This window comes from Canis lupus, chromosome 30 (assembly GCF_003254725.2).
Source record: "Canis lupus dingo isolate Sandy chromosome 30, ASM325472v2, whole genome shotgun sequence".
In the NCBI taxonomy this organism is placed as follows: domain Eukaryota; kingdom Metazoa; phylum Chordata; class Mammalia; order Carnivora; family Canidae; genus Canis; species Canis lupus.
The window spans coordinates 23,772,965-23,797,304 of record NC_064272.1 but is presented as its reverse complement, the minus strand read 5'-3'; the positions used below and the strand labels follow the sequence as shown (position 1 = coordinate 23,797,304).

Below are 24,340 nucleotides of genomic sequence, written 5' to 3'. Positions count from 1 at the left end.
GTTTTTCTCTAATTAAAAAAAAATAAAAAGATCATCACAATCTTATCTGAACTATTCAAAGCCGTATATTAAAGCTGTGGAATATCAAAGCATGAAAATGATAGCACTAAGACAAAATGTAGATCAGTTTCACTTATGAAAACAAAGGCAAAATTCTTTTTTAAAAATATGTATTTATTTATTTTAAAGAGAGAAATGGTGTGGGGGCCAGGAGGGGGAGAGAGAGAGAGTCTTAAGCAGACTCCATGCTGAGCACAGAGCCTAACAATGGGGCTTGATCCCACGACCCTGATCATGGCCTGAGCTGAAACCAAGAATTGGATGCCTAACTGACTGTGCCACCCGAGCTCCTCAACAAAGGCAATATTCTAAATAAAATTTTAGCAAGTCAAGTCCAGCAATGTAATGATAAAATGCATTGTAACCAAGGAGGGTTTAATCCAGGAATGCAAGTGTGAGCCAGTATCAGGAAATTTGTGAGCATAATTTATTCTATGAATAAACTAAAGATGAAAATCTTTATATTACTAAGGTATTTCCTAAATTTCAACAGCCATTTCTAATAAAAATAGACTACAATAAAGTTTACTTGCCAAAACAAAATAAATGTATTATAAAGGCAGAACATTAAAGCTATTAATGAATATCAATAATGAAACAGTAGTGTCCACTATTAGCATTCTTAGTTAGCATTGTCTTGGAACTTCTGGCAAACCCACTAAAGTGAGAAAAAAATAAGCAATCAATATATATTGTCTTTTTGGTGATGAAGCGATTGTATACCATGAGATTCTGGTAAGAAAAAAAACAGATAGAGTTAGTAAGATAGTTTGATAAACTAGACAAAGAATATATAAACAAAACCCAAAGCCATTCTATATAGTAATAACCACCATTAAATAGAAATGGAATGAAAAATTCTATTCTCAGGATGCCTGGGTAGCTCAGCGGTTGAGCGTCTGCCTCGAACTCAGGGCGTGATCCCAGGATCTGGGATCGAGTCCCACATCGGGCTCAGCCTGCTTATCCTTCTGCCTATGTCTCTGCCTCTCTCTGTGTCTCTCATGAATAAATAAATAAATCTTTTTTAAAAAGAAAAATTCTATTCTTAATAATGACAAAAATTAAAATTCTTAGGGATAAATAAAAACTTGTTGAAGGGTATGAAATAAGGTTTGAGAGATACCTGGGTGACACAGTTGGTTGAGTGTCTGACTCTTTGTTTTGGCTCAGATCGTGATCTGAGTGTTGTGGGACCAAGTCCCATGTCAGGCTCTGAACTAAGCATGGAGTCTGCTTGGGATTCTCTCTCCCTTTCTATCTGCCCCTCTCCCCTGCTCTTTCTCTCTCAAATAAATAAATAAATAAATAAATAAATAAATAAATCTTTTTTTTTTAAAAAAGACTTGAACAAATGGAAAACATACAATGTTCCTGAATGAGAAGACCTCATATAACAAAATGTTCAACTTTCCTTGTGTTAATTTCTATATTTCATGACTCCCAATTAGAACATTAGCAGTGATTCGGGGGGAATTGAATCCATGTTATAAAAGAAATGTTAAACTTTTCTGACCTAAACAAAAATTTCAACTACAGTATAGCAAAGAATACTATAAAATCAATAGGTTTGGAAAAATATTTGCAAAGAAGCTGAACGATAAAGAGTTAACATATTTCATAAAACATGTAGTTTTTACAAACTGATGAGAAAAAGAAAAGCATTCTAATACCAAAGGAGATTTAAACATTTAATTCACAGGAAAGCAAATTCAATAAACATCTGGAAGGATTCTTAAATTCAGGAGCAGGTAGGGAAATATAAAATAAAGTAACAATGAGATCATCATTTATACTTATTGGACTGGCAAAAATGAAAATAAACAGTAAATATCTCTGCTTAGAAGGAGGTGGGGAGAGAATAGGTACTCATACATTGTTGGTGGAGCTGCAAATTCTTGCTTTGGGAGAGTAACATGGCAACATCTCTTAAATTTAATAAAGATCATTTGATCTAGCAGTTCCACTGATAGAAGAAATATTTCCCCTTAAATAGGTAGATGGAGGATATGATGCTGTTAAATGCAGCATTTTTCAGGGTGTCAAAAAGGTGGAAGCAAAGTGAAGACACGTTGGTATAAGACTAATTGAATACATAAAGACAGTACTATGATGTAGAATATTATGCAGTCATCAAAAATAATGAAAGCTGGATCAATGGACCTAGGAAGATTTCAGGAGGTACCGTAGGAAAACCAATTTGTTGAAAAAAATTTATGATATCACATTTTTGTAAAAGAGTGACATCTCCCTTCTCCATGAGAATGTAGACTGTGTGTTGGGTGTATGACTGTAGACAAATTTCAGTTACATCTCTAGTTGTCAACATGGGTCAAGGGACAAGGCACTGGCCTGAGCAAGAAGAGTCAGAAAATATTGTGCTAACTTCTCTAGCACATATAATTCTACCTATATAGAAATAAGGAAAAGATCTGTATCTCCTGCCTTACAGGGATACAAATAATATATCATTACCTAAAAAATAAAAGCAAATTGCTGAGTGGTCTATATCCTATGATTCTATTTCAGCGAAAACAACAAACAATCAAAACCCTAGGTGTGTACACATGTTTGTGGATGTTCAAAGGAATAATGTGGGAGGCTGTTCCTGCAGGGACGTGATTGTATTCATCTCTGCTTTCCTTCCACTTTGCTTTTTAACATCTTAAAAATGAGAAATTTAAAACAACCACATAAACAAAACCCAAGGGCACATGATAGCATCTGCCCTTAAGAGCTCGCAGTCTCAGGACACCCAGGTGGCTCAGGGGTTGAGCATCTGCCTTGGGCTCAAGGCATGATCCCCAGTCCGGGGATCCAGTCCCACATTGGGCTCCCAGCAGGGAGCCTGCTTCTCCCTCTGCCTATGTCTCTCATGAACAAATAAATAAAATCTTAATTAAGAAAAGAGGTCCCAGTCTCATACAGACTGTCCTTGGCTCTGTGAGGCATCAATTTGGTCTCTAGGGCTTCCAGGGAAGAAATGGAGGAAGGGAAATTACGGGCAGCCAGATTTCCTCTGTGTAAGGATAGGGACCTCCCTTCACTGCAGGTGCTCAGCCACAGGTGCGATGGTCCCCTTCTCCCCCAGAGGAGGGTTTTGGATGAGGTCTGTGTTGTCCCAAATGTTCTGATGAGAAGAATTACCCAGAAAACTTGTAAAAATAAAAATCTCTGGGATCAGTCCTCACCCCACTGAAGCAGAATCTTCACAGAAGGGAGCTGGGAAGCTGTATTTTCATTAGGTCCCAGGTGATGCAAGGTCCCAACCTGATGCAGAACAGGTTGGAAAACACTGGCCTGTATCCAGTGTGGCCTGGGGACCAGCCCTGGTGGCACCTGCAATGGCATCAGGTGGGAGCTTGCTGGAAATGCAAGAGTTCGAGTTCCACGGCAGACTGAGTCAGAAATGGCCTGGACAAGGTCCTTGTGCACAGCACAGTTCGAGAAGCAGTGCCCTAGATGATCTTTAGGGTCATTCTCAACTCTAACTTATTCGGCATGAAGAGAGCCCTCAGTGGCTAGAAAACCCTTTTTGTGATAGACCTATACGAAAAGTGAAAATGCAGTCAAGGAACACAAGGACATTTAATGAAGTGACTGAAGCAGAGGCCAAGCCAGGCAGGGGGGAGGCTAGTGGGTCGGAAAAGATGGCAGTGTCCTTGAGGTGGGAAGGGAAGCCACCCCCTACACCAGCCTGGCTGTGCTTTTAAACGGGATGAGGAAGCTGTGAACTCTGTAGTGAACAGATTTGGTAGGTGGAGTTTACAATTTGATCGGAAAGACTAGATGTACCTCTAAAAAGATGACCCACAACTTGTTAGTTCAATACGTATTTGCAAGACGGCAACTCTGTACCACATTGGGTGACCGGTCCCACAAATTGCCAGGACAAGGATGAGGTGGCGGGGGCTCCAGAAACTCAGTGATCAACATAAATAATATCTTAAGGCAATATTTGTCAAAGATCAAAATGAATGAAAAAAAAACTATGATAAATAAAATATCAAAATTTTACATAAGGACAGGATCAGTAGTACTGATTTCTCGTTTTGTTCATGGTTCCGCAGGACCTGGCCACAGACAATTTTGCCAGAAGAGTGTAAGGGTGTTAAGAGTTATGTAGAACAGGGATCCCTGGGTGGCACAGCGGTTTAGCGCCTGCCTTTGGCCCAGGGCGCGATCCTGGAGACCCGAGATCGAATCCCACGTCGGGCTCCCGGTGCATGGAGCCTGCTTCTCCCTCTGCCTGTGTCTCTGCCTCTCTCTCTCTCTCTCTCTCTCTCTGTGACTATCATAAATAAATAAAAATAAATAAATAAAATTAAAAAAAGAGTTATGTAGAACAGGCTGAGCTGATAGAAGTTTGCAGGGGGTGGGATCATCCTTGTTAAATTCTCCTCGATGCGGTTACACCCAAACTGGGAGGAAAGCCGGTCAAGAAGCTGGGAGAAGTGGAAGAGGTGTGAGCAACAGAACAGGTGAAGGCCCAGAGGCAGGAGAGAGCTTTGCACTTTTGAGGGAACCGAAAGGGGCCCTGTGTCTGGACCGACCATTCTCAAACTTTGGTTCTCAACCCCAAGGCATGTTAGAAACATCTGGAAAGCTCTGGAGTCTCTATGCCTAGGCCTTGCCCAGACTAAATAAAGGAAAATCTCTAGGGTGGACGCATGGGTGGTTTTTAAGGGTTCCAAGGCAGTTCCAATGTGCAGGCTGAGTTGAGACCTGGTGGATGGTGGTGGAGGGAACCAGGGCCAGAGAAGACTGGAGGGAAGAGCGCAGCTTGGCTGGAGGCCTTGGAGGTTGGGGTCATAATCTGGTACTTTTTCCTTTGAAGGGCTTTAACGCCAGGACAATGATAGGATCCTACCTCCTCCTCACCCCGTTTTTTAAAGCTCACCCTGGTGCTGTGATGAGAAGAGTAGATACAGTGGGAAGAGGTGGGAAGTTGTTGCAAACGTCCAGCGAGGAGAGTGGTGGCAGGGGCTGGACTGGTGGCAGCCACGGTGCAGAGATGAAGACGTGTTGAAGGGTTTGGTGATTCTTCGATCGTGGGGGCCCAAAGGAGAGGAAACATTATGAATGACCCCCACACACACACACACATACTCAGCGTCAGGCATCAGCAGTTGAGGGGTGGTGAGGACATTCATGAGCCACAGAGCAGGGGGCATGGAGACCCATGGGTTTGGGAGGGTAGGGAGGTACAGCATAGAACATTCTGGGCTTATGAGACATGGGGCACTGCTACACGGGCAGTTGCATCAGGGGGAGAGCCCCACACCAAAGCCCACAGGGTCAACGAGAAAGCCAGCACAGTGGCTGCGGTTGCCTGGGGAGAGAGAATGAGGGAGCAGAGGAGGCCCAGCCCCGGGGAGAGCCAACCTGGAACAGTAGAGAGAGGACAAGGACACCCAGGAGCCAGAGAGGCAGGAACAGGGATGACACACTAGGGAAGATCCCCAAGGGCTGGGCGGAGCTAGGAAATAACTGGGGAGAAGAAGGGGCCTGGCTGGAGACCAGGGCAGGACGCAGTTGGGCAGGGAGGAGGGGATTGAGGGGAGACGGGAAGAGAGAGGAGGAGAAACAGAAGGCAGAGCTGGGAGAGGATGGGGTGCTGGGGGGCCGTTCATCATGGGATCGGGGCACCAGTCCCTGGTACCCTATACGCTTAGCAGATAGCTGGAGCCTTGGTGTTTCTTGCTCTGGCTTGTCTCTGCCCCCCACCCACCTGACTTTCCTCCCACGCGGCGGGTGGGGTGCGGCTCTGCCCCCGGATCCAGGTGGACAGGGGCACAGTGAGCTTTGCAAGGGAGGAGAGCGCGTGCATTGCGAATGAATGGAGAGCAGTTGGCTTCTCCCTGACTTCGCGCACCCCCAAGAGCCCAGCTGCCGCGTAATCGCCGCTCTCCGGCTCGATCCTGGTGCTCTCTTAGAAGTAAAAGCACAAACGGGCTTCCGCCTGAAAGGCAGGATGCCAGCATTATCTTTCCTGAGTGGGCTCATAAATACACATTCTGGGGAGAGAGGTGCGTATAATCAGCGCACGAGCCAGCGTTTTGCATGTGCAATGAACAGATGTGGCTGCATTATTCAGTTTCCCTATTTGACTTCCCTCCCGAGATGTGCTTCAGCAAATGGGATGTCGATGAACACAGCTTCCCAAGTGGAAATAACCCATGCCAAGAGGAGTTTCAAACGTTCCAGTTAACCATTTGTCATGTTGGTTGCTTATGGAGTTCTCAGCCCCAAATGTTATGACGTTGTGTCACTTCGGGTGTTCCTACTAGACATGAAATAATTTCTATAATTATGTTTTGTGTGAAACGACATTAATACTGACATCAATACATTCACAGTCTAGTGAAGAAATGTGGGTCTTAACTCTGCCCTCTATCTTCTTGGTGGTTTTTTTTTTTTTTTTTTTTTTTTTTTTACGTATTGCCAAATGTGACATTCATACCCAAAGTGAGTGAATAACATACATATGTACTGTTCAAAAAAATGGTTATAAGTATGAACACCCGAGCATCCAGCACCCAAGAGTGAGAAGCACGGTCTTGCTGGCAGCTGGGACTCCAGGGCGCGTCCCCAACGTCTTGCTAGAGCTCCCACGGTGCCACTGCTGTGCCAGTGGTTTGACTGCCTTTAACTTAGAGTTTTATCACGTATATATTCATCTCGAACAATATAGTTTAGTTTGGCTTGTATTACACTGGATGTATTTTTTGTGTCTTTGTGCCAACATACAAACCCACGAGCACTCCCTTAAATTTTGCACCCTGGGCGCCTCACTGGGTATCTTCACCCTAGAATCGGCCCTGTTCCTATAGCGTGTGTGGCCTTGGTTCATGGTCATCCCCTCTGGTGAAGAGTCCATTTGTAAGACTATACCACAGTTCCCTTATGCGTTGTCCTGGTGGCCATTTGGGCTATTTCTGGTTGTCACGACTCCAAGGCTGATACGGGTTTTCCTTTCTGTGCTTGCTGGTATACGTGTGCATCGACTCTGCAGGGCGGATAGCCAAGAGTGTCTTCAGGTTGTTTTTAAAAAAGTGTCGCCTTAAATTCCTTCTGGTTCAGTTAATGATAAAACATGCCCAATCCATGCAAATGTGATCTTATTGTAAATCTTAGCATTTTAGACATAGTGGGACATGTTCATTTGACTGTCATTTCTGGACACACATAACACACTTGACCCAAAAGTGTGGGCAGGTACTTCTGCAGGCAGGATCGGCATTCGGGACAGGAGGCAACATTGGCCAAGCTGTTTTTCCTCCCTATTACCCCACCCCCGTCTTTAGTTTTGTGGGTCTTTCCAAGGGAAAAAAAAGCAAATCATGCAAGGCGGTCTTAAATCAGAAGCATCAGAGGCGGGCATCTCTTTAGGATTTGTTTTTTACCAGCTCAGGTTGTATAGTAGGCCCGATGTGCTCTTCTTCTTCTTGAGTTACTTGAAACACGTACACAAGTCATGACCATGTCTAGTGTTCCCTTCATATGCTTTGTAGTGGAATTTGCTGGTTCAAACATCATCGTTTCATTTATTGGACAGTTTGAAATTTGCCATCTAACTCTTTGAGGTAAACTTCCAGTAGTTTTTGTTGCAAGCATCAGTAGAAGAGAAAGATTGTATTTCTTGCGATAGTAATTTCATTGTTAACATGACCAACTGTCCAGCTTTCATGTTGCCATTCGTAGTTTTAGCAGAATTCTACTTTTATGGGTTGGATTCAGTGAAATAATTGTATAATCTGCATGATGGCAGCTATTAATTAGAATTTTTCTTCCTGTAGTGAGCTGAATTGTCTTAAAGCATGTGTATACTTGGGGACATACAACTAGTGATTAATTGGAATGTCATTTTACTGAAACATTAGTTCTGTCATAAAGAAGTACTTCTCCAGTGTGGTTCAAAAAATGGATCAGAATAAACTAGGAAAGAAATATGGGAAATTTGACTTAATTGTAAAAGACATTTTAACTCAGGACAGTGGATTTATAATGGCTCTTCTTGGTACTTATGTTTGCATATATTACCATTTAATCAAAGATACAATCGGGAAATTTTTAGTTACACCAATATTTGAATACTGTTACATAATATAGTTTTTTAAACTGTTCAGTTTAGAATAGTGAAACACACTCCTCCCTTGAAGCTAAACTTTGTTTAAACTTTATGCAAGATTGTTTATATAACTTGGGTTTCCAAAGAAAGTAACCATTCCAGATGAGGCATCAGATCATTTATTCTTCCCGCCGGGGCTTCATGAAAGCTCATCTGATCTTCCTCTTCAATTTTTGAGAGTTTATGTCACACCTCACAAAGGTTTTCTCCTGGGTTTGGGGGAGCTGTTGCCCATCCATGTTTTCTGAGCAAAATGCCATTCTGAATACAAAACATAGAGCAAACACGGCATTAACTTTTAGCTGGAGCTTATGGAAATGTTTCATCCTTCGTAAATAAAAACTCAATTAATGTAATGCATGCTATTTTTTTTTAAAGATTCCATCTATTTACTCATGAGAGACACATACAGAGAGAGGCAGAGACCTAGGCAGAGGGAGAAGCAGGCTCCCTGTGGGGAGGCCCATGGGGGACTCCATCCCATGACCCTGGGATCATGCCCTGAGCTAAAGGCAGATGCTCAACCACTGAGCCACCCAGGAGCTCCTGTGCATGCTACTTTTTTTTTTTAAATTAGATTCTTTGGTGCACAAATATTTTCATAACTTCAGAGAAAAATAAAACCCAAGTCAGTGAAAGCAATCAGTGTGAGGCTGCTTCCTTGGAGCTCCCTGCACTGGGGTGATTTCAGCTCCCTAAGAACAGAAAGTCCCCGGGGCAGTTCTTTTTCTCCCCAACTACAGCTCTTCAAAGATTTGAGGGGAACTATTGTTCCTTTCACTGCATTGCCCTGACTCCCGAGGATGCATGCGCAGTTCCTCCAACAGGCCCTCACCAGGCAGGCTGCTCTCCCCGGCTTTCCTTCTTTGGACATGCTCCCGGTTGTCAGGGCTGCTCTTGGAGGGCCCTGGGCCCAGGCCGCAGCACCGGCCTCTGCCTCTGCCGAGCTCAGCCCCTAAGGCCCACCCCTTCCTCTTGTTGGTGCAGCCTGGGTGCTGCTGGAGAGGACATCACCGTGTGTTTGGGTTTCTCTTGGAGACCAACCCTGAGACTGCCTTGACTGCTCATTAGCTTGGCCTGAGATGCTGTTTGGTGTTGCTGGCCTGCGTCTACTAGGAGACAATGATCAATAGTTACAAAGAATTCCTGTTTGTGGCTCCTCCTCCTCCACTCCCTCCTCCCCCTCCTCCAGACCCTCCTCCTCTTCCCCCTCCGCCTCCCCCTTCCTTTCTCCCTCCTCCTTCTTCTGTTCTTCTTCTTCTCCTCCTCCTCTTTCTTCTTCCTCTTCTTCTCTTCTTTTTCTGTATTGCATCTAAGGTCAAGTCTTCATTAAATCAGACTTTTTAAATTAAAATAGTGTGTAAGCCAGATTGGAGAAAGACAAATATTGCATAATATCACTTATATGTGCAATCTGCTACTCCCCCCCCCAAAAAAAAAGTAAAATTCATAGAAACAAGTAGAAAAGTGGTTCCCAGGGCCTGGGGGAGGGGAAGATAGAGAGATTGGCAAAAGCATACAAACTTTCAGCTATAAGATGAATAAGGTCTGAGGATCTACTGTAAAACAGGGTGACTGTAGTTGGTAGCACTGTAATTATATATGCGTGAGGCGATGGATGTGCTAGTTAACCTGATTGGGGGGATCCTTTCGCATGTACATGTATATCAAATCACAATGATGTTCACTTTAAATATCATAATTTTATTTGTCAATTATATCTCAGTAAAACTAAAGTTTAAAATGTGGTATGAATAATTTGTGAATGCAGTTGTGAAAAATTCAAATGCAAATAAATGAAGTCCAATATCAAAGATCCTTTTTGCCATCACCTTTCACCAATATCATTCCCCTCTACTTTCCTGGTTTGGTTTATGTCTCTCCAGACCAATTCCTTTTTTCTTTTTTCTTTTCTTTTTTTCTCTCTTTCTATAGACTTATTTATTTATTAGAGAGAGAGAGAGTGAGAGGGAGGGTCAGAGGGAGGGGGAGCAAGAGAATCTTAAGCAGACTCCCCATTGGGTACAGAGTTCCACACAGGGCTCGATCTCACAACCTGAGATCATGACTTGAGCCAAAATCATAAGTCAGATGCATAACTGACTGAGCCACCCAGGTGCTCCATCTCCAGGCCTATTTCTATGCATTTACACATATATCTGATGTTCATATGAAAACATAAAGAATTTTTAATAAAAGTGGAATTACAATGTATATATTTTTTGGAAATTATTCATTGTCATCAGTGGACCTGGAGACTTGTTCATCTCATTACCTATAAATCTGTTTCATTTTTTAAAAAGATTTCATTTATTTATTTGACAGAGAGAGAACATAAGCAGAGGGAGTTGCAGGCAGAGGGAGAGGGAGAAGCAGACTCCCCACTGAGCAGTAAGCATGACATGGGAGCTTGATCCCAGGACTCTGAGATCATGACCTGAGCAGAAGGCAGATGGTTAACTGACTGAGCCACTCTGGTGCCCTGAGTCTGGTTCATTCTTTTTCACCTCCTGCACTACATTCCATTGTATGGATGTACCGCAGTGCATTAGAGCCATTTTCCTCTGATGAAAATTAAGGACATTGAGGTTTTCCCAATGGTTTACTATTGACAGATAGTACTTCAACAAACATTTTTGTACATGTTTACCTTTGGTGGATATTTTGAGTATTTCTCCAGGATAGACACCTAGAGTTAAAATACTGGTTATTTTTTACATTAAAATTTTGATAATATAAGCTCCATGAGACCAAGGGTTTTGTCTATTCTGTTCACTGCTGTGTACCTGGTGCCTACAGCGGTGCCTGGTGTAAGGTAGGTGCTCACCAAATCTTAGTCATTGAATGAAATTCTGCAGAAGCTCCCTAATTTGCACTCTCACAAACAGCGTATGAGAATGCCTGTTTCCCCACACCTTTACCAACTCTGGATGTTGTCTGTTTTTTAATTCCTGCCAAACTAATAAGTGGCCAATGATAATTGCATTGATTTTTGTTTTGCATTTATATGATTACTGTGGAGATTGAACACTTTCTCATTACGTTTAGCTGATCGCTTTTTATGTCCTGCTGTAGAACCAATGTTTGCTGTCCTGTCTCTTCAACCACAATAGGCCCTCTCACCCCTGACTTTGTGCCTTTGAAAGAGAAAATCACCTCTCATTGAATTCCTCCCGTGGAGGCACGGAGTGAGTTATTTAACCATTTTTTGTCCCCTGTAGTTAGCAGAGAGAGTAAGAGTATGAGGTTGAATGTTTGCATCCTGGCTCTGGGATTATGATTGGTAGAGGTACTCAAAAATTGGTAGTTTGTTAATAGTCTTATGAGATACATTTATAAATTCCATTTATCACTAAAGAACTGAGTCTCTGAAAGGTGCAATTAGTGTCTGAGGCTATACAGGTGGTGAGCAGCAAGTGGAGTTTGAGCTTAAGACTGGCAGACACAGGTCCTCAAATTCCGCCTACCATATTGCTTTGCTCGCTGCCTGTCCCTCTGGAAACGCTCCTGGCCCCCTCTAAAGCCTGATGTAGCACAGCACCGCTGAACTGATGTCTTTCTTCAGGCTTCCTAGCTCATGCAATACTAGACCTTCACTTATGCCACGTGAACAATTTGGCCCAACTTGAGTGCCAGCAGCAGCACCTGGGAGTTTGTTAGGGGTGCAGAACGTCAGCCCCCCGACCCCAACCTATATTTTAATTGCATTTTAACGTGATTCCCAGATGATCCCTGTGCATGTTAAGGTTTGAGAAGCACTGGGATGGAGCCTTTAATTGGTAAAATTAATGCATCTGATTTTCCATTAGGAAAATTAGGTCCTGAATTTTGTTTATGCCAAGGGCCACACTCAGATTTTTTTTTTTTGGTATCCCCCAATGGTACTTCATGCTGTGAAGACCCACAGGAGCCACTGAGTACTTGCAACTTAAAAAACTATAGGTCCCACAATCCCTCCTCTTTTCTCAGTGTGTCCCTCCTTTAGCTCTGAGTAAGGGTTTGATGTGCATATATATTAATATCCAGCATTGCAACTCTGCTGGTTTAGACTAAGGAGAGTCAGATTCATGGGGCCAAGATTAATGGAGGAAGGAACTGTTGGAAACACTGCATGGGCAGTAAATAGGCAATGAATCAGACAAATCCTGAGTCAGATCTGGGCTTGGACAGTTGTCAGCAATGCCCCTCAAGTTGTGTAATTTGCGTGAGCCCCAGTTTCCTAATCTGTAGAGCCAAGACTACCCATTTCAGAGCATCATTGCGAAGGCTACCGGAGATGAACATTCTAGACCCAGTTCCATGGGAGCTCTGGAAGCACCATTCCCTTCCCTCTGCTCTTTCCTTCTTCAGAACCACATGGGTAAGCGCCCGTGAGAAGGTTGTAGTGTGTTTTCTACAGCCTTTCAGGTCAAGTCACAGAGAATTGTCATGATGAACAGCCACTGGAACTGAGGAATTACCCTCTAGCTGAGAGAATGTGGGGAGGGCTGGCTTTCAGAAGGAGAGCTCTTCGAAAGGGCCAGAAAGTCATGCAAGAATAGCTAAGTGTAGAAGAGAGAAGCAGTTTAATTTTCTCAAATTGATCATGTGGAGAAATCTGTTGGCAGGCTGCAGAGTACGCTCTTAGTAATTGCCAGGATTTTGTATCCCAGGGAGATAAAATCTCAGAGCGCTGTTGATCGGGGAGCCGGGGGCATAAATCTGCTGTGGGCCTGCTCCCGGCCCTGGAGCCTGTGCTTCAGGGCTCCACACTCCAGGGAGGAGTGTGGTTCAGAGGGGAGAGGCTTGCTGCTTTCCGTCTCTACTGGGGACAAGCCAAAGAGAGAGATGGGCTTCCCAACAAAGGAAGGTGGAAGAGGAGAGACAAGTTCCCTGAATACAAGGGAAGAAGGAGGAGGAAGGCTCTGGGGAAGGACAGATTTCTCCTTTCATGGAGAACTGTGGAACTATAGAAAAGCCTAGTTGCCATGGCAAAATGTGTTGGGCATCCCTTTGCTCTGCTGACAGGACTGAAGGGGCAGCTGGACCACCCTCTCTTTCTTTTGTGTCCGACTCTGTCCCCAACCCTGTAGTGTCCCCTGGGGACTTTGGGGCCAAAGGAGCTGTTAAATCACACAGAGCAGAGCTTTTTAAGGCTACTCCATTGGCTCACACCAGAATTTCTTAGGGCTTTTATTAGCAAATGTGTGTCCTGGGTCCCCTCACAAATCACTGGGAGTCAGAAGCTCTGCAGGTGGTTTCAGGAATCCTATGTCTTTAATAAGCTCCCCAGTGACTCTTTGGCACTCGAGGATTTGAAAGGTGCCATCGCAGAATGCGGTTTTGAGATTGTGATCTGTTAAAAGCATTTCTCTGGGTAATAAAAAAGAAATGTCACATCTTGGTCCTTGTCCCTCAAAGTGCAGTCCTTGGACTGCAGCACCAACAAACATCTCCTGGGGATTCACCTGCGTGCTGGAGTTTGAAAAGCCCTGGGCCAATGGGGCGGTTCTCAAACTCCAAGGTAGGTAGCCCTGAACCGCAGGCAGGGGGAAGAGGTTAGACTGGGGGGTCATGAGACTGGGCGCCAGTCCTGGTCCTTCCATCTGTGGCTGTGTGAACTTGGGATGGTCATTCCACCTGCTTGAGCATCTGTTTGCCATCATTAGGACACGATAGTGCCCACTTTATGATATAAATGCAGGTGTTAATTGTGGAGGTGCCGGCCCACGGAGATGCCTGATCGGTGTCGGGGGAGGATGAGTCAGTACTCACCGTTGTTGGGTTTCTCCTGCTTTGACTTTGATGGTGTTTACAACAAGGCCTGAGTAGAGGGGCCCCCTGCTCCATGGGATGATGGTTTGGACCGTGTTCCAGACATTGGTCCATACTGAGCCATTTTCCCACTTGAACTTGATCATGACCAGCTCACCAATATCCAAATCCAGTGTGATAAGAAAGGAATAGGTTTTATTACTAGCAATTTCTTCATCCCTTGAAGATACAAAGGAAATCAGACCTAGTTTATTTGTGACAGCAAAGACATGTTGGGCACATTTAGGCTGTGTTGGGTTTGCCCGATGACTTGGGAAGGTCTTTTCTGCTGCATTTCCCAAACTGGTGTGGGACAGACTATTAATATAGGGGAAACCACGTCTTTCTGGGTTTGCATATTTAAAGGATTCTGAGAGTTTTGCCATAATGATTCTGGTAATTCTGTTTAGCTCAGGCTTCCTCGCTTCAACATTAACAAATCAGGAAAACTGCCCCTGAGAAGACAGTGGGGCTTTGGCAATGACCTCTGGGCAGTTCAGCTCCCTGGAGGTTTGATTAGCACAGTAGAGCCGCACCCCACTCTCATCTCTCCCCACTCATGCTTTTTTCTCCCCATATAAATGGAAACGACAAAGTATAACAGTAATAGAAAACCACATGTTAAGGGATGCACCAATTTGGAACACGATTTAAATGCAGATTCTCAGGTACCATTAGCAGGTTTACTCACTAGTCTCCAAGACATTATCATGTCCCAGCACGGACTGAGCAATTTATTGCTCTGGAGAGGTCTGGGACTGTGCAAAGGTAACACTGGATTTAGGGTGAGACAGGTGGATGGAGGGTTCCTCTGCATGGTTCATCAGAGCTCTTCCTGTAGAAGGTTGTAAAGAATTGTTTAGGGATCCATCCACCCTGTGAGGCTATGAGCACCCTAGGGCTAGGGTCCCCTCTACCTCTGAGGTAGAGTGCTGATTAATACTTGTCGCATGACAGAATCTGTGTGATGATCATAAATCCAAAGCTGGGGGAGATCTTCTGGAGGTTGAGGACTGTCCCTGGGGCGGGTGGAGGGCTAGTGTCACTTCCAAGGAAGAGCCCGCGGTGAGGGTCGAGATGCTGAGAAAAAGCCTTTTGCTGGTCAGTGAAGATGGGGAATCCTCAAGGGGGGCATAAGGCCCCGGCTCACGTTTGGGCAGGTGTGTAGCAGGGCAGAGGATAGATGGGCAGGGCTGCCAGTGCAGGCTGGCCAAGATGGGAGACTTGTGCCAAGTTGAAACCAGTTTTATTTCTGGGTTACGATGTTCAGAACTCACTAGAAAGGAGCTCAGAGCTGTCCTGTGGACACCTGCTTCAGCCCTTACTACTCCTCCCTGCCTGCCTCTTCTTCCCACACTGTGGTGGGAATTTGCCACCTCTGGCTTCCCTCTCTGCTCAGCTCACATCACAGTTAACCCATCATAAACCCAGATAATCTCACCATAAAGCAACGTGCGGGGCAGGGTGAGGCTGAGGAGGGATGAGAAGGCACTGGGCCTGGGGCGGACATCCCGTCTGACAGGTGTTTGGGGCTGAGAAGAGTAAGCTGTGTCTGGCCTGGCCCTTGCAAAGTAGGGGGTCCAATTTAGACCCTGTGAGAAGAAGTAGCACGTCATCACCACAGATAGGGTTGCATCTTATACTCACAGAGTGATGGTAATTTTCTGGTTTTCCTCTTTTGTTCCAAGGAGTGTCATGGTAAAAGTTGGTTCTACTGGTTTCTCAAGTTGGTTGATGAACTGGATCTTGAACTGGTAATGATACACTAAGGAGAGAAGGTGGAGGGGGAGAGGGAGAGAGAAAGAGAATTTAAAGAGGATTTTTAAAATTAAAAACTTCATATTTTTAACATCTGAAATGCAGAGAGCAAAGTCTAGATAAAAGATACCAACTTTTTTTTTTGTTCCTGGGCGAGGGGATTATAAATGCTTTGGTTTGTTTTTTTCTTTTCCCTTCTCTGTATTTACTAAATGTTTACAGAGGATGTCTGGTGTGTCTATGATATAGTAATAAGTATAATCTAACAGAAGACAGTATAGAAATATGGTGTAGCTAGCATTCTCACCCCTTTCTGGATGCAATCCCGTTGGACAATTCCATGTATTGGGCAAGAGTCTCCTTTCATAAATTGAAAGATATTATCGCTTTGAGGTGCCTGATAAAGGCAAGGGAACGTGTTGCCATTTTTCACTTTTGCCTCTGGTCGATGGGGTCAGTTTTGGGGTGGCCAGAGCTCTAGTTAAGAAGCGTGTGCCCTAATGACTGCATCTCTATGTTCGGGGGCAGCTTCTGGGCCCTATGCTCTGTGGGGTTCAACATGCACATTTCCGGATGGAAATAAGATAACTCTAGTTCTAGCACTTGGGCCTAAAATGTTTCTATCTTGTCAAATGTTCCGAATGTCCTTCTACTGGGTTTTTTAGGAGAGGGTAACTTCTTCTACTCTTCTTTACCTAAATACAGTCTATATTTAATTCATAAAAGCAAATCGCTTACTATTACACAGGTATTGTTCAACATTTTCCACTACATCCTCTCATTCACTCACCACAACAATGCTAAGGGGTGGGTATTGTCATCATCCCTGCTCAATAAATAAGAAAGCTGGCACCCAAGGAGGGAAGGGACTTGTTCAAGCACATCGCAGAGTCTGTCTCTTAGCCTGGGCCTATAGCTATGCTCCTAAATTGGCCTTGACTTGCCTGCATCATCGCATCTACCAGCTATGCGGCTCTTTTCGAAATTACCCCACCTCATTCCGAAACGAATGAACTTGAACTTTTAAGTGTTTATGCCTGGGACCATAGGTTTATACACCCTAAGGAAAAAGTTGAAGTATGGAAAGAGATTTCAGTTCAAAAGTGTCATAACAGAATTGTTTAACTGAAAATAAATCAGAAACACCTGAGATAGTCACCAGTTGAAGAATGACTATGGACTAATCAGGACAATTATAAGAACCGCCATTTAGCTTTTTACCGTGTCCCAGACACTGAGCTAACCGTGTCACATATTATCTCATTTCTCTTTACAACAATTTTGTAGGACGCCCACTTCATCCTCGCCCTGCATCATTTCACAAATGCAGAAGCTGATGCTGGGGAAAGTTAAATAACTTGTCCATTGTCATGCAGCTAAGAACTGGGGAAACTGCAATTAGACTTTAGTCTGCTGATTCCGAGTTCGTATTCCCTACCATGTGATTTACTCTTATGAAGTCATTAAAAGATATTTTTGGAGCAATTTCAATCTTTATGAAAGAAGTGGAAAAATAAAACCCCAAACAACAACCAGGACACAAAATTGCATATCTAACATGAGTCCAACTTTATGAAGCCGAATGCACAGGAGGGGGATTCATAAACACGTAACAGTGCTTATCTTCGGGGAGGAGAGAGGGGTAATTTTTTATGCTTCTTTACACGTCCCTGAAAGTTCTGGGTTTTCTACTATATGCCTGTATTCTAATTAGACTCTTATGGGAAAAAGAAAAAGCTTTTCAAAGTATTCAAATGAAAGCAAGAGGACCAGAAGCTGTGGTTCCAGACTTAGAGGAGCTTGCTGCTGGGAAGCAGAGTCACTTCGGTGACTCCTGTCACTTTCTATCTTCTTGTCTCGTGGGCATCGATGTCCATGTCTCCTCCCCCCGAGGGCAGTCTCGGTGTCATCTTAATGCTCCTATTTCCACAAGTCAGAGTGTGCACCGGGCACCTACGGGGTTTTCAGGAGCTCTTTGTGTGAAGATAAAGCAAGACATAAGCTGCATTAAAGACCCTACCTGGAACGGGAATAATGAGAAATGGAGATCCTACTGCGCATTAGGCTACATGCTAAGTATTTCACATACATCATTTTTGGTTCTTATCACAAGACTACATAAGGTTAATGCGCTGGATAGGTCGAATTTTCTACCCCTACCCCTGTCTCCCCATCCACGTCTGCCCACCCCATGGCCTGGAGCTCCCGGGCCCCCTTGCCAGATGGTTTCAGGTTGGGAGGCATGAGCAGGAGAAGAAGGAGAAGAAGGCATATATAAAAGAGAAGAAGGAGTTTTTTCTCCACCCTCTCCTGCTTTGGAGCCTGACCACGGCGTAGCTGTGGCCCACGACGACTGGCTGCCCTGAGCAGCCCCTGCTCTACAGTCCTGTTCTCCTGGGCTAGCCCTCCCCTCGCTCCTCCAGGCCTGTGCTTAGATTCGGGTGTACGGGCAGGCCCTGTGGGGCTCCTTCATACTGCCCACCCTCCGTAAGGGTTCCTCCCCACCCTCTCGAGCTGACCTCGGCCAGCAGAGTCCTGTTTTCTCCGGAGACCTGGGGTGTCAATTATTCTGGTGGATTAGACAAGGGAGCAGAGATTTGGACACACGTTCTAGGTCACCCAGAGAGTTACAAGTGGAGCCCAATATGAACCCAGGTGTCTGTCGGATTCTGAAATCCCCTTCCCACCAGAGCCTCCTGGGGTTCTGGTTCTGCAGGCTCAATCTGCCCTGTGAGAGCAAATGGCAAACAGCCCCCGAAGAAGGGCTGCCGTCAAAAGCTTTCTGCAATGAAGCCACCAAGACAAAGTGCCTGCGGCTGTCACCCACTGGTGTCCATCCTGGGCGACCACTGCTGCAGAGTCTTCCTGCCTGCCCCTGAATGCCTAGCCCCTGGGTGGGGATAAATGTTTCATGTCCCTGCACTGGAGATGGGTTTTCCTCTTGCTTTGCTTGCAAATCAAGAGGAGGTGGATTCCCACATCAGAGATGCCACGGTTCCACGCTTCTGGGGGCAGGTGTAAAATCCAGGGGTCGGCTTGTCAGGACCCTGTTGGCTTCCCATCCTTTTTTTTTTTTTTGTCTTTGTTTTTTGCTTTTGCTTCCCATCCTTTGAATGAGGACTACGCGACCTCCTGCAGTGTCTCCCCCGGGTGGGGCCCATGCAAGAAGTCAGAACCCCAAAGGCGCAGAAGTGGCGAGGAGCCTGAGCCCGCCGGCTTCCCAAGCGCTCCTGAAAGATGTGCGGGCCATGGAGGCACAGGGGTGAGGGGGCGAGGGCACCCCTTGTCTGCAGGAGCCCCGCTGTAGGACTCCGCAGGTTGACGGCATAGGCAGTCCCAAAGTACCCGCACCAGGAAAGTCACTTTTTTGGGAAGAGATCTTGAAATGACATAACTTTTGCAAATATGAAAAAGCCTTTCATACTGAGAACTACTTAGATGTTCTTATTTCAGATTGTTGTGGGGTTTTTTTTTATGTGGTTTTTTTTTTTTTTTTTTAAAGGAAAAAGAGACAATTTGCCTGTCATCCCCTCTCCCTGGCCCCCAGGACAATGATGCTGTTACAAAGACTAAGGGAGAAAAAGCAGGAGTAATTTTGCTCACTTTCCCTCGTGACATGTTTAATAAGGATTTTAAAAAATGATTTAAGAAAAATGCTTTTGATCCTGTGACTGCAGAGGGGTCAGCCCAACGCATTCCTCGGTTCAGGCAGGAGAAATTATTTTAGGTCTTAAAGATAAAGAGCATGAAACAGTCCATTAACCCGGAATGAGAGCAGGCAAATGCCACCTAGAGCAGAGATGTGAGGCCTCTGGAGATTCTCCTCAAATACAGGGTCCTCCTGAGATTCAGATACTCTAAAAACTCGGATTCTGATCTCATGCAAACCCCACTGGTGTCACAGAAAAAACAACCACTTAAGTTTCTTTTTATAAGCCAGCCACTGTAGACATGGGGTTGTGGAATGTATGAAAAGAGAATATTTTGTTTCTTCTCCTTCTTCCTCTTCTCCTTCTCCTCCTTCTTTTGTCTCATGGGAAAAAACAAAACAAAAAAAACCCCCAAAAAGCCAACCGATTCTGGATCATTAGATATTGGCCCTGGGAGGTATTTTGACTCTCTTTGCAAACATCAAAGAGGCCTTTTTCTTTCAGTGTATCGATTTTCTTTCATGAAGATGGGAGGAATGAGATCTCTTGGGGTGTCTTGCAGCACCGAGGGCTTGTTCCTAGACACGGGATGCCTCTGCCTCGAAAGGGAGGCTGTGGATCGTGGGCAGTGAGAGGACGTCCCGACGATGGGACGGTGTGGGGGTTGCCCGGCGAGGGCCCAGCGCTCAGAGCAGGCTGGAGGAAGGACGGCAGGCGCAGGTGGTTTTGGAAGCTTGCGTATTGTGCTCCTACGTGCTTGTGTTGGTGGCCACATTTGGGCTTCACAGCACCATGTGTGTGACATCCTTGCAGCGCTTCAGAATGAGCGTCTCCCAAATGTGCCGCTTTGACCTGTGGGTTATTTGCAGCCGAAGACAATCAAAGCCCAAAAGACTCAGGTTTTACCTCCCGCTTATCTGCTTCTAAGAATTTAGATAGGAGGCCTAGTCCAGGAAGAGAGCTGCTGCCACAGCCAGCTGCAGAGTCTGGGTGATGAGGTGTGGTAAGCCGGAGCTCAGGGCCTGTTGCTTCCTCCCCGCGTCCTACTGTCTCTGCATGCTGCGACAAACATCTGTTTCCCAAACATTGGCTCTTCCCATCTTCTTGTGCTTTACCTTCCTTCTCTTTGAAGCCCCACAGCCCCACCCCCTTCTCTTTAGCTCAGAGCAGACAGGCTCAACTGCCTGACGTCTTGGCAACTCTCACGTCTCTGTGAGGCTCTAGTATACAGGAAATTAAAAATTTTCTCCTGTTAATCTGTTTTATGTCAACTTAATTGATAGATGAGCCAAAAGAACCTAAAAAGGGTAGAGGAAAACATTTCCTCCCCTATACTCTGATGTCATGGGATTGGATGCTGGCCTTTTCTGTAGGCAGCTGCCTCTTCCGCTAGGGGTAGGATTGGAGGAGTGAGTGTGTGTGTGTGTGTGTGTGTGTGTGTGTGTGTGGTAAAGAGTGTTGTGCTGACTGGCATCCTACTGCCCCCCTGTTTGTGCTTCCTGGGGGAGAGCAATAAGGGCCCTCAGCTGAGGTCCTGGAGTCCTCTCTCTGCCACCCACCACCATGTGGTCATGCGCATTCATAGCCTCTCTGAAGCTCAATTTCCTTATGTGTAAGATGGGCATCAAGAGGACTCTTGGGAACACCTGAGTGGTTCAGCAAAGGACCCCAAGTAGTTTAAAAGTGAACTTGCATTTCTGGGCACCTGGGTGGCTCAGCACTTGAGCATCTGCCTTTGGTTCAGGTCATGATCCTGGGGTCCTGGGATTGAGTCCCACATCGGGCTCCCCCCGGGGAGCCTGCTTCTCCCTCTGCCTGTGTCTATGCCTCTCTCTGTGTGTTTCTCATGAATAAATACATAAAATCTTTTTTAAATAGAGGACTCGAACAGGGCTGTTGTGAGGATGTGATATGATGAGATGGCATATATAAAAGTGCCCAGGTTCTAGATGGTGTTAACCCAGTGGCACCTATTCCCCTTCCTACATGCTGAGCTGACCAGGCATGGCTCTGAGCTGCACCCATAGGTGCCAGTTTTAGTGCTTCACCCCCCTGCTCCTCCACACACAATCACTTTGTGGCTGAAGAAACCGAGACCCACATAGGTTTTGTCACTAGATCAAGGTCACCTATAAGGTTGACAGCAAAGCTAAATTCTGGACACTCCTTCTTCCCAATCTCAAGCCTGCGCTGGCTTTACTACATCCAGTACTTTTTCCAGATCTCTCCCTGGAAGTTAGTGAAAACCTTCCAAAATAAGTAGCAAAGGGATGCCTGGGTGGCTCAGTGGTTGAGTGTTTGCCTTTGGTTCAGGGTGTGTTCCTGGGGTCCTGGGATCGAGTCTCACATCGGGCTCCCGGCATGGAGCCTGTTTCTCTCTCTGCCTATGTCTCCGCTTTTCTGTGTGTCTCTCATGAATAAATAAATAAAATATTAAAAGAAAAAAAATAGTGGATAAAAGCCAATGCCAGATTCCCCCAAGTCAGAGTTGGTTTGTTGTCTCACCCAGAAGGATAGAGTACTCAAGCCAAGTCCTCTAAGGTGGAATGAGGCCCAGAGTGCAGGGAGAGAGAGAGAGAGACGGAGGGAGAGGGAGAGATGCAGGGAGGGACTGGCGTTGGTGGTCGTGTGGAGGCCGTGTGGAGGCCGTGTGGAGGCCGTGTGGAGGCCGTGTGGAGTGGAAGAGTAAGGGCCGTGAATCAGGGCAGCCTGGGGTCAAGCACTACACTGGCTACTCACAGACTCTCCATTTATTGGAAAGGTCACCATAATCAGTCCCTACCCCCACCCATCTCAGCCTCTGTCCCTCTGCCTCTCTGTCTGGGCTGTTGTGAGGATTATATGATAAAGGGGATAGTTTGCACAACATACCCAGTGTAGAGCTTGGATGGACTAGGCCCCCATAAGTGCCACGTCCCCCCCCACTCCCAGTGGCCTTGTCCCACTGCTAGAGGATTAATGAGATAAGGCGCTTGCTAAGCAGAACTCCCTCAGGTTGGATATGTTCCTTCTCTTCTCTTTTAAAAAACAGGCTCCCAGACTGGTGACGGCTCTTCCTGGGAGCATGAAAATGGAAGTGGGCCATAGCTGCCTGTGTCACTTTCCTGGTGCTCTTCCGCTGCTGCGTACTCTCCCAGTGGGCACCGGGTTCTGGCGAGTGGGTGCAGAAAACAGACCCTTTGATGGTTTTGTTGAAATATCTTAGGAGCCAAAGGAATGAGGGCTACGTTAGTCACCCGTTGTGAGGCTACAGTCAGGAGGCCCTGTTTATCTGGCTCAGCCAGATCCCGCACTAAAATATATCGTACAATTAGATGTTCTTGAAAAATATGAATTACGGGTTCTCTGTAGCCAGGGCTGGGCAAGTCTCTTTTAAGAATCTGTAAGTATTCATCAAATGCCAGTGAAATAGTCGGGGGAGGGGGCAAGCCAGAAATGATCATGACCATGATGGGCGGAAAAAGGAGTAGTTATGGTGACCTAGATTAAAGGCCTGGGCCTAGTACTGTCAACAGACTTCTTCTGTGATGGTGGAAGTGATCCATTTCTGTGCTCTCCAGTATGGGAGCCACGTATCTGAGCACTTGAAAGGTGGCTAGTGTGATTGGGAAATTGAACGTTTGATTGCATTTAATTCTAAGTAATTTAACTAGCCCCAGCTACCATACTGGGTGACGCAGGGTTATACAGACTGCAGCATCCCATAAGCAGCTGCTCCCGAACGGGTGGCGTCTCACCTGGGGACAATTTCCAGTCATAACCTGGGCAGCTTAATGTGACTCTAGGGATGCTACTTCTCACTAGCGAAAAGATTAGGATTTTGCTCATTGGAAGGACCGAAACAGAATGGTGCAAGAATTTGGAAGGCCCAGAGAAGGGGAGCTGCAAGTCACAGCTCAGCATAGGAGCCTCTGTTAGGGGCCGAGATGGGTTCTGACCAGTTTCAGGCAGCTCTGCCTTATAGCCTCTGTGTCGTTGGCCTCGGGGGGTCTCAGCTCATCAGAAGCATCTGGAGCAAGATGAGTAGTTGGCAATAAAGGCCCCCGAGTGGTTGTCTCTAAGGGACTCATGGCCTGTCTTCCTGGGATGGTGCTGAGCACGTACGTGTAGGAGGGGGCTGGTCCCCAGTGAGCCCCATGAGGTAGGGACTCTGACTACTCTCTCTCAATTTATGCTTGAAGAATAAATAGAATGGATGAACACATTGGTTTTGGGTGCTAGGGTGGGATGGTGCTGCCCTAATGCAATTCTCTGGCCCTCCTTCATTGAAAAGAGATCCTTGTGAGCTCACACTAGTAGTGTGTGCTGGTCGAGCAGCTAGGTCCTTAGGAAAAGGGAAGAACTCAGCTTGGGTGTGCCTACTGGTCTCCGTTTCCCCTCTTCCTCCTCTGCAGGCATGCCTGCCTCCCTCCCCATCTCCAAGCCCCCAGTAGATGTCCTCCAGCTGGACCAAGCTCCTCTTTCAGGCACCCCCCACCCCAAAGCCCTGGAAGGTGACCAGTAGCCTCCTCTCTTCCTGGCTGAGCTCAAGGAGAAAGCAAAACCTTCCCCTTCTTCTCCCCTCCCTCCTTCACCCCCACAAACAGACAAGGGGCAGGTTCCTGGGGTTAAATAAAATCCCTCAACTAATTGGCAGGAGGTCTGGGTCTACATGCTGACTCTGCCAAGAATTCACATTGTGTCCCTGGGCAAAGGACTTCCCCCCTCTGGGCCTGGGGTCTGCGTCTGCAAAACTGCAGGGGAGAAAAGCCTCTGGAAATGCTCACGTTCCACGATTGAAAGTGGATCCAGGGAAATGTGATTATCAGAGGGGCTTAATCACTCGGGGCAGCTCTGGCATTTCAAAGAGGAGCTGGTGAACCCAGACGAGTGTCTAATTGGCAGCCTGCCTGGGGGAGCTCTCTGCAGCACGAGGCCTTCCAAGTTCCTCGGCCTGGTTGGGCTGGTA

General features: G+C 45.9%; 1 protein-coding gene across 3 annotated transcripts in view; it reads right to left on the bottom strand.

Annotated features, from left to right (window-relative positions):
- Window positions 1–276: 276 nt before the first annotated feature.
- Window positions 277–24,340, bottom strand: part of LIPC (lipase C, hepatic type) — a 159,408-nt gene continuing 135,344 nt past the window's right edge. Inside the window, exons 8-10 of one of the 3 annotated variants that reach the window (XM_049104244.1) lie at window positions 15,632–15,749; window positions 13,946–14,164; window positions 277–792 (exon numbers count right to left, since the gene is read on the bottom strand). In XM_049104244.1, coding sequence (XP_048960201.1) covers window positions 687–792; window positions 13,946–14,164; window positions 15,632–15,749 — 443 coding nt within the window. In that variant the 3' untranslated portion in view covers window positions 277–686. Of the gene's footprint in view, window positions 793–8,084; window positions 8,453–13,945; window positions 14,165–14,582; window positions 14,820–15,631; window positions 15,750–24,340 lie in introns of those variants that run through there. The other 2 variants (XM_025472660.3, XM_049104245.1) reach the window with 2 other exon arrangements.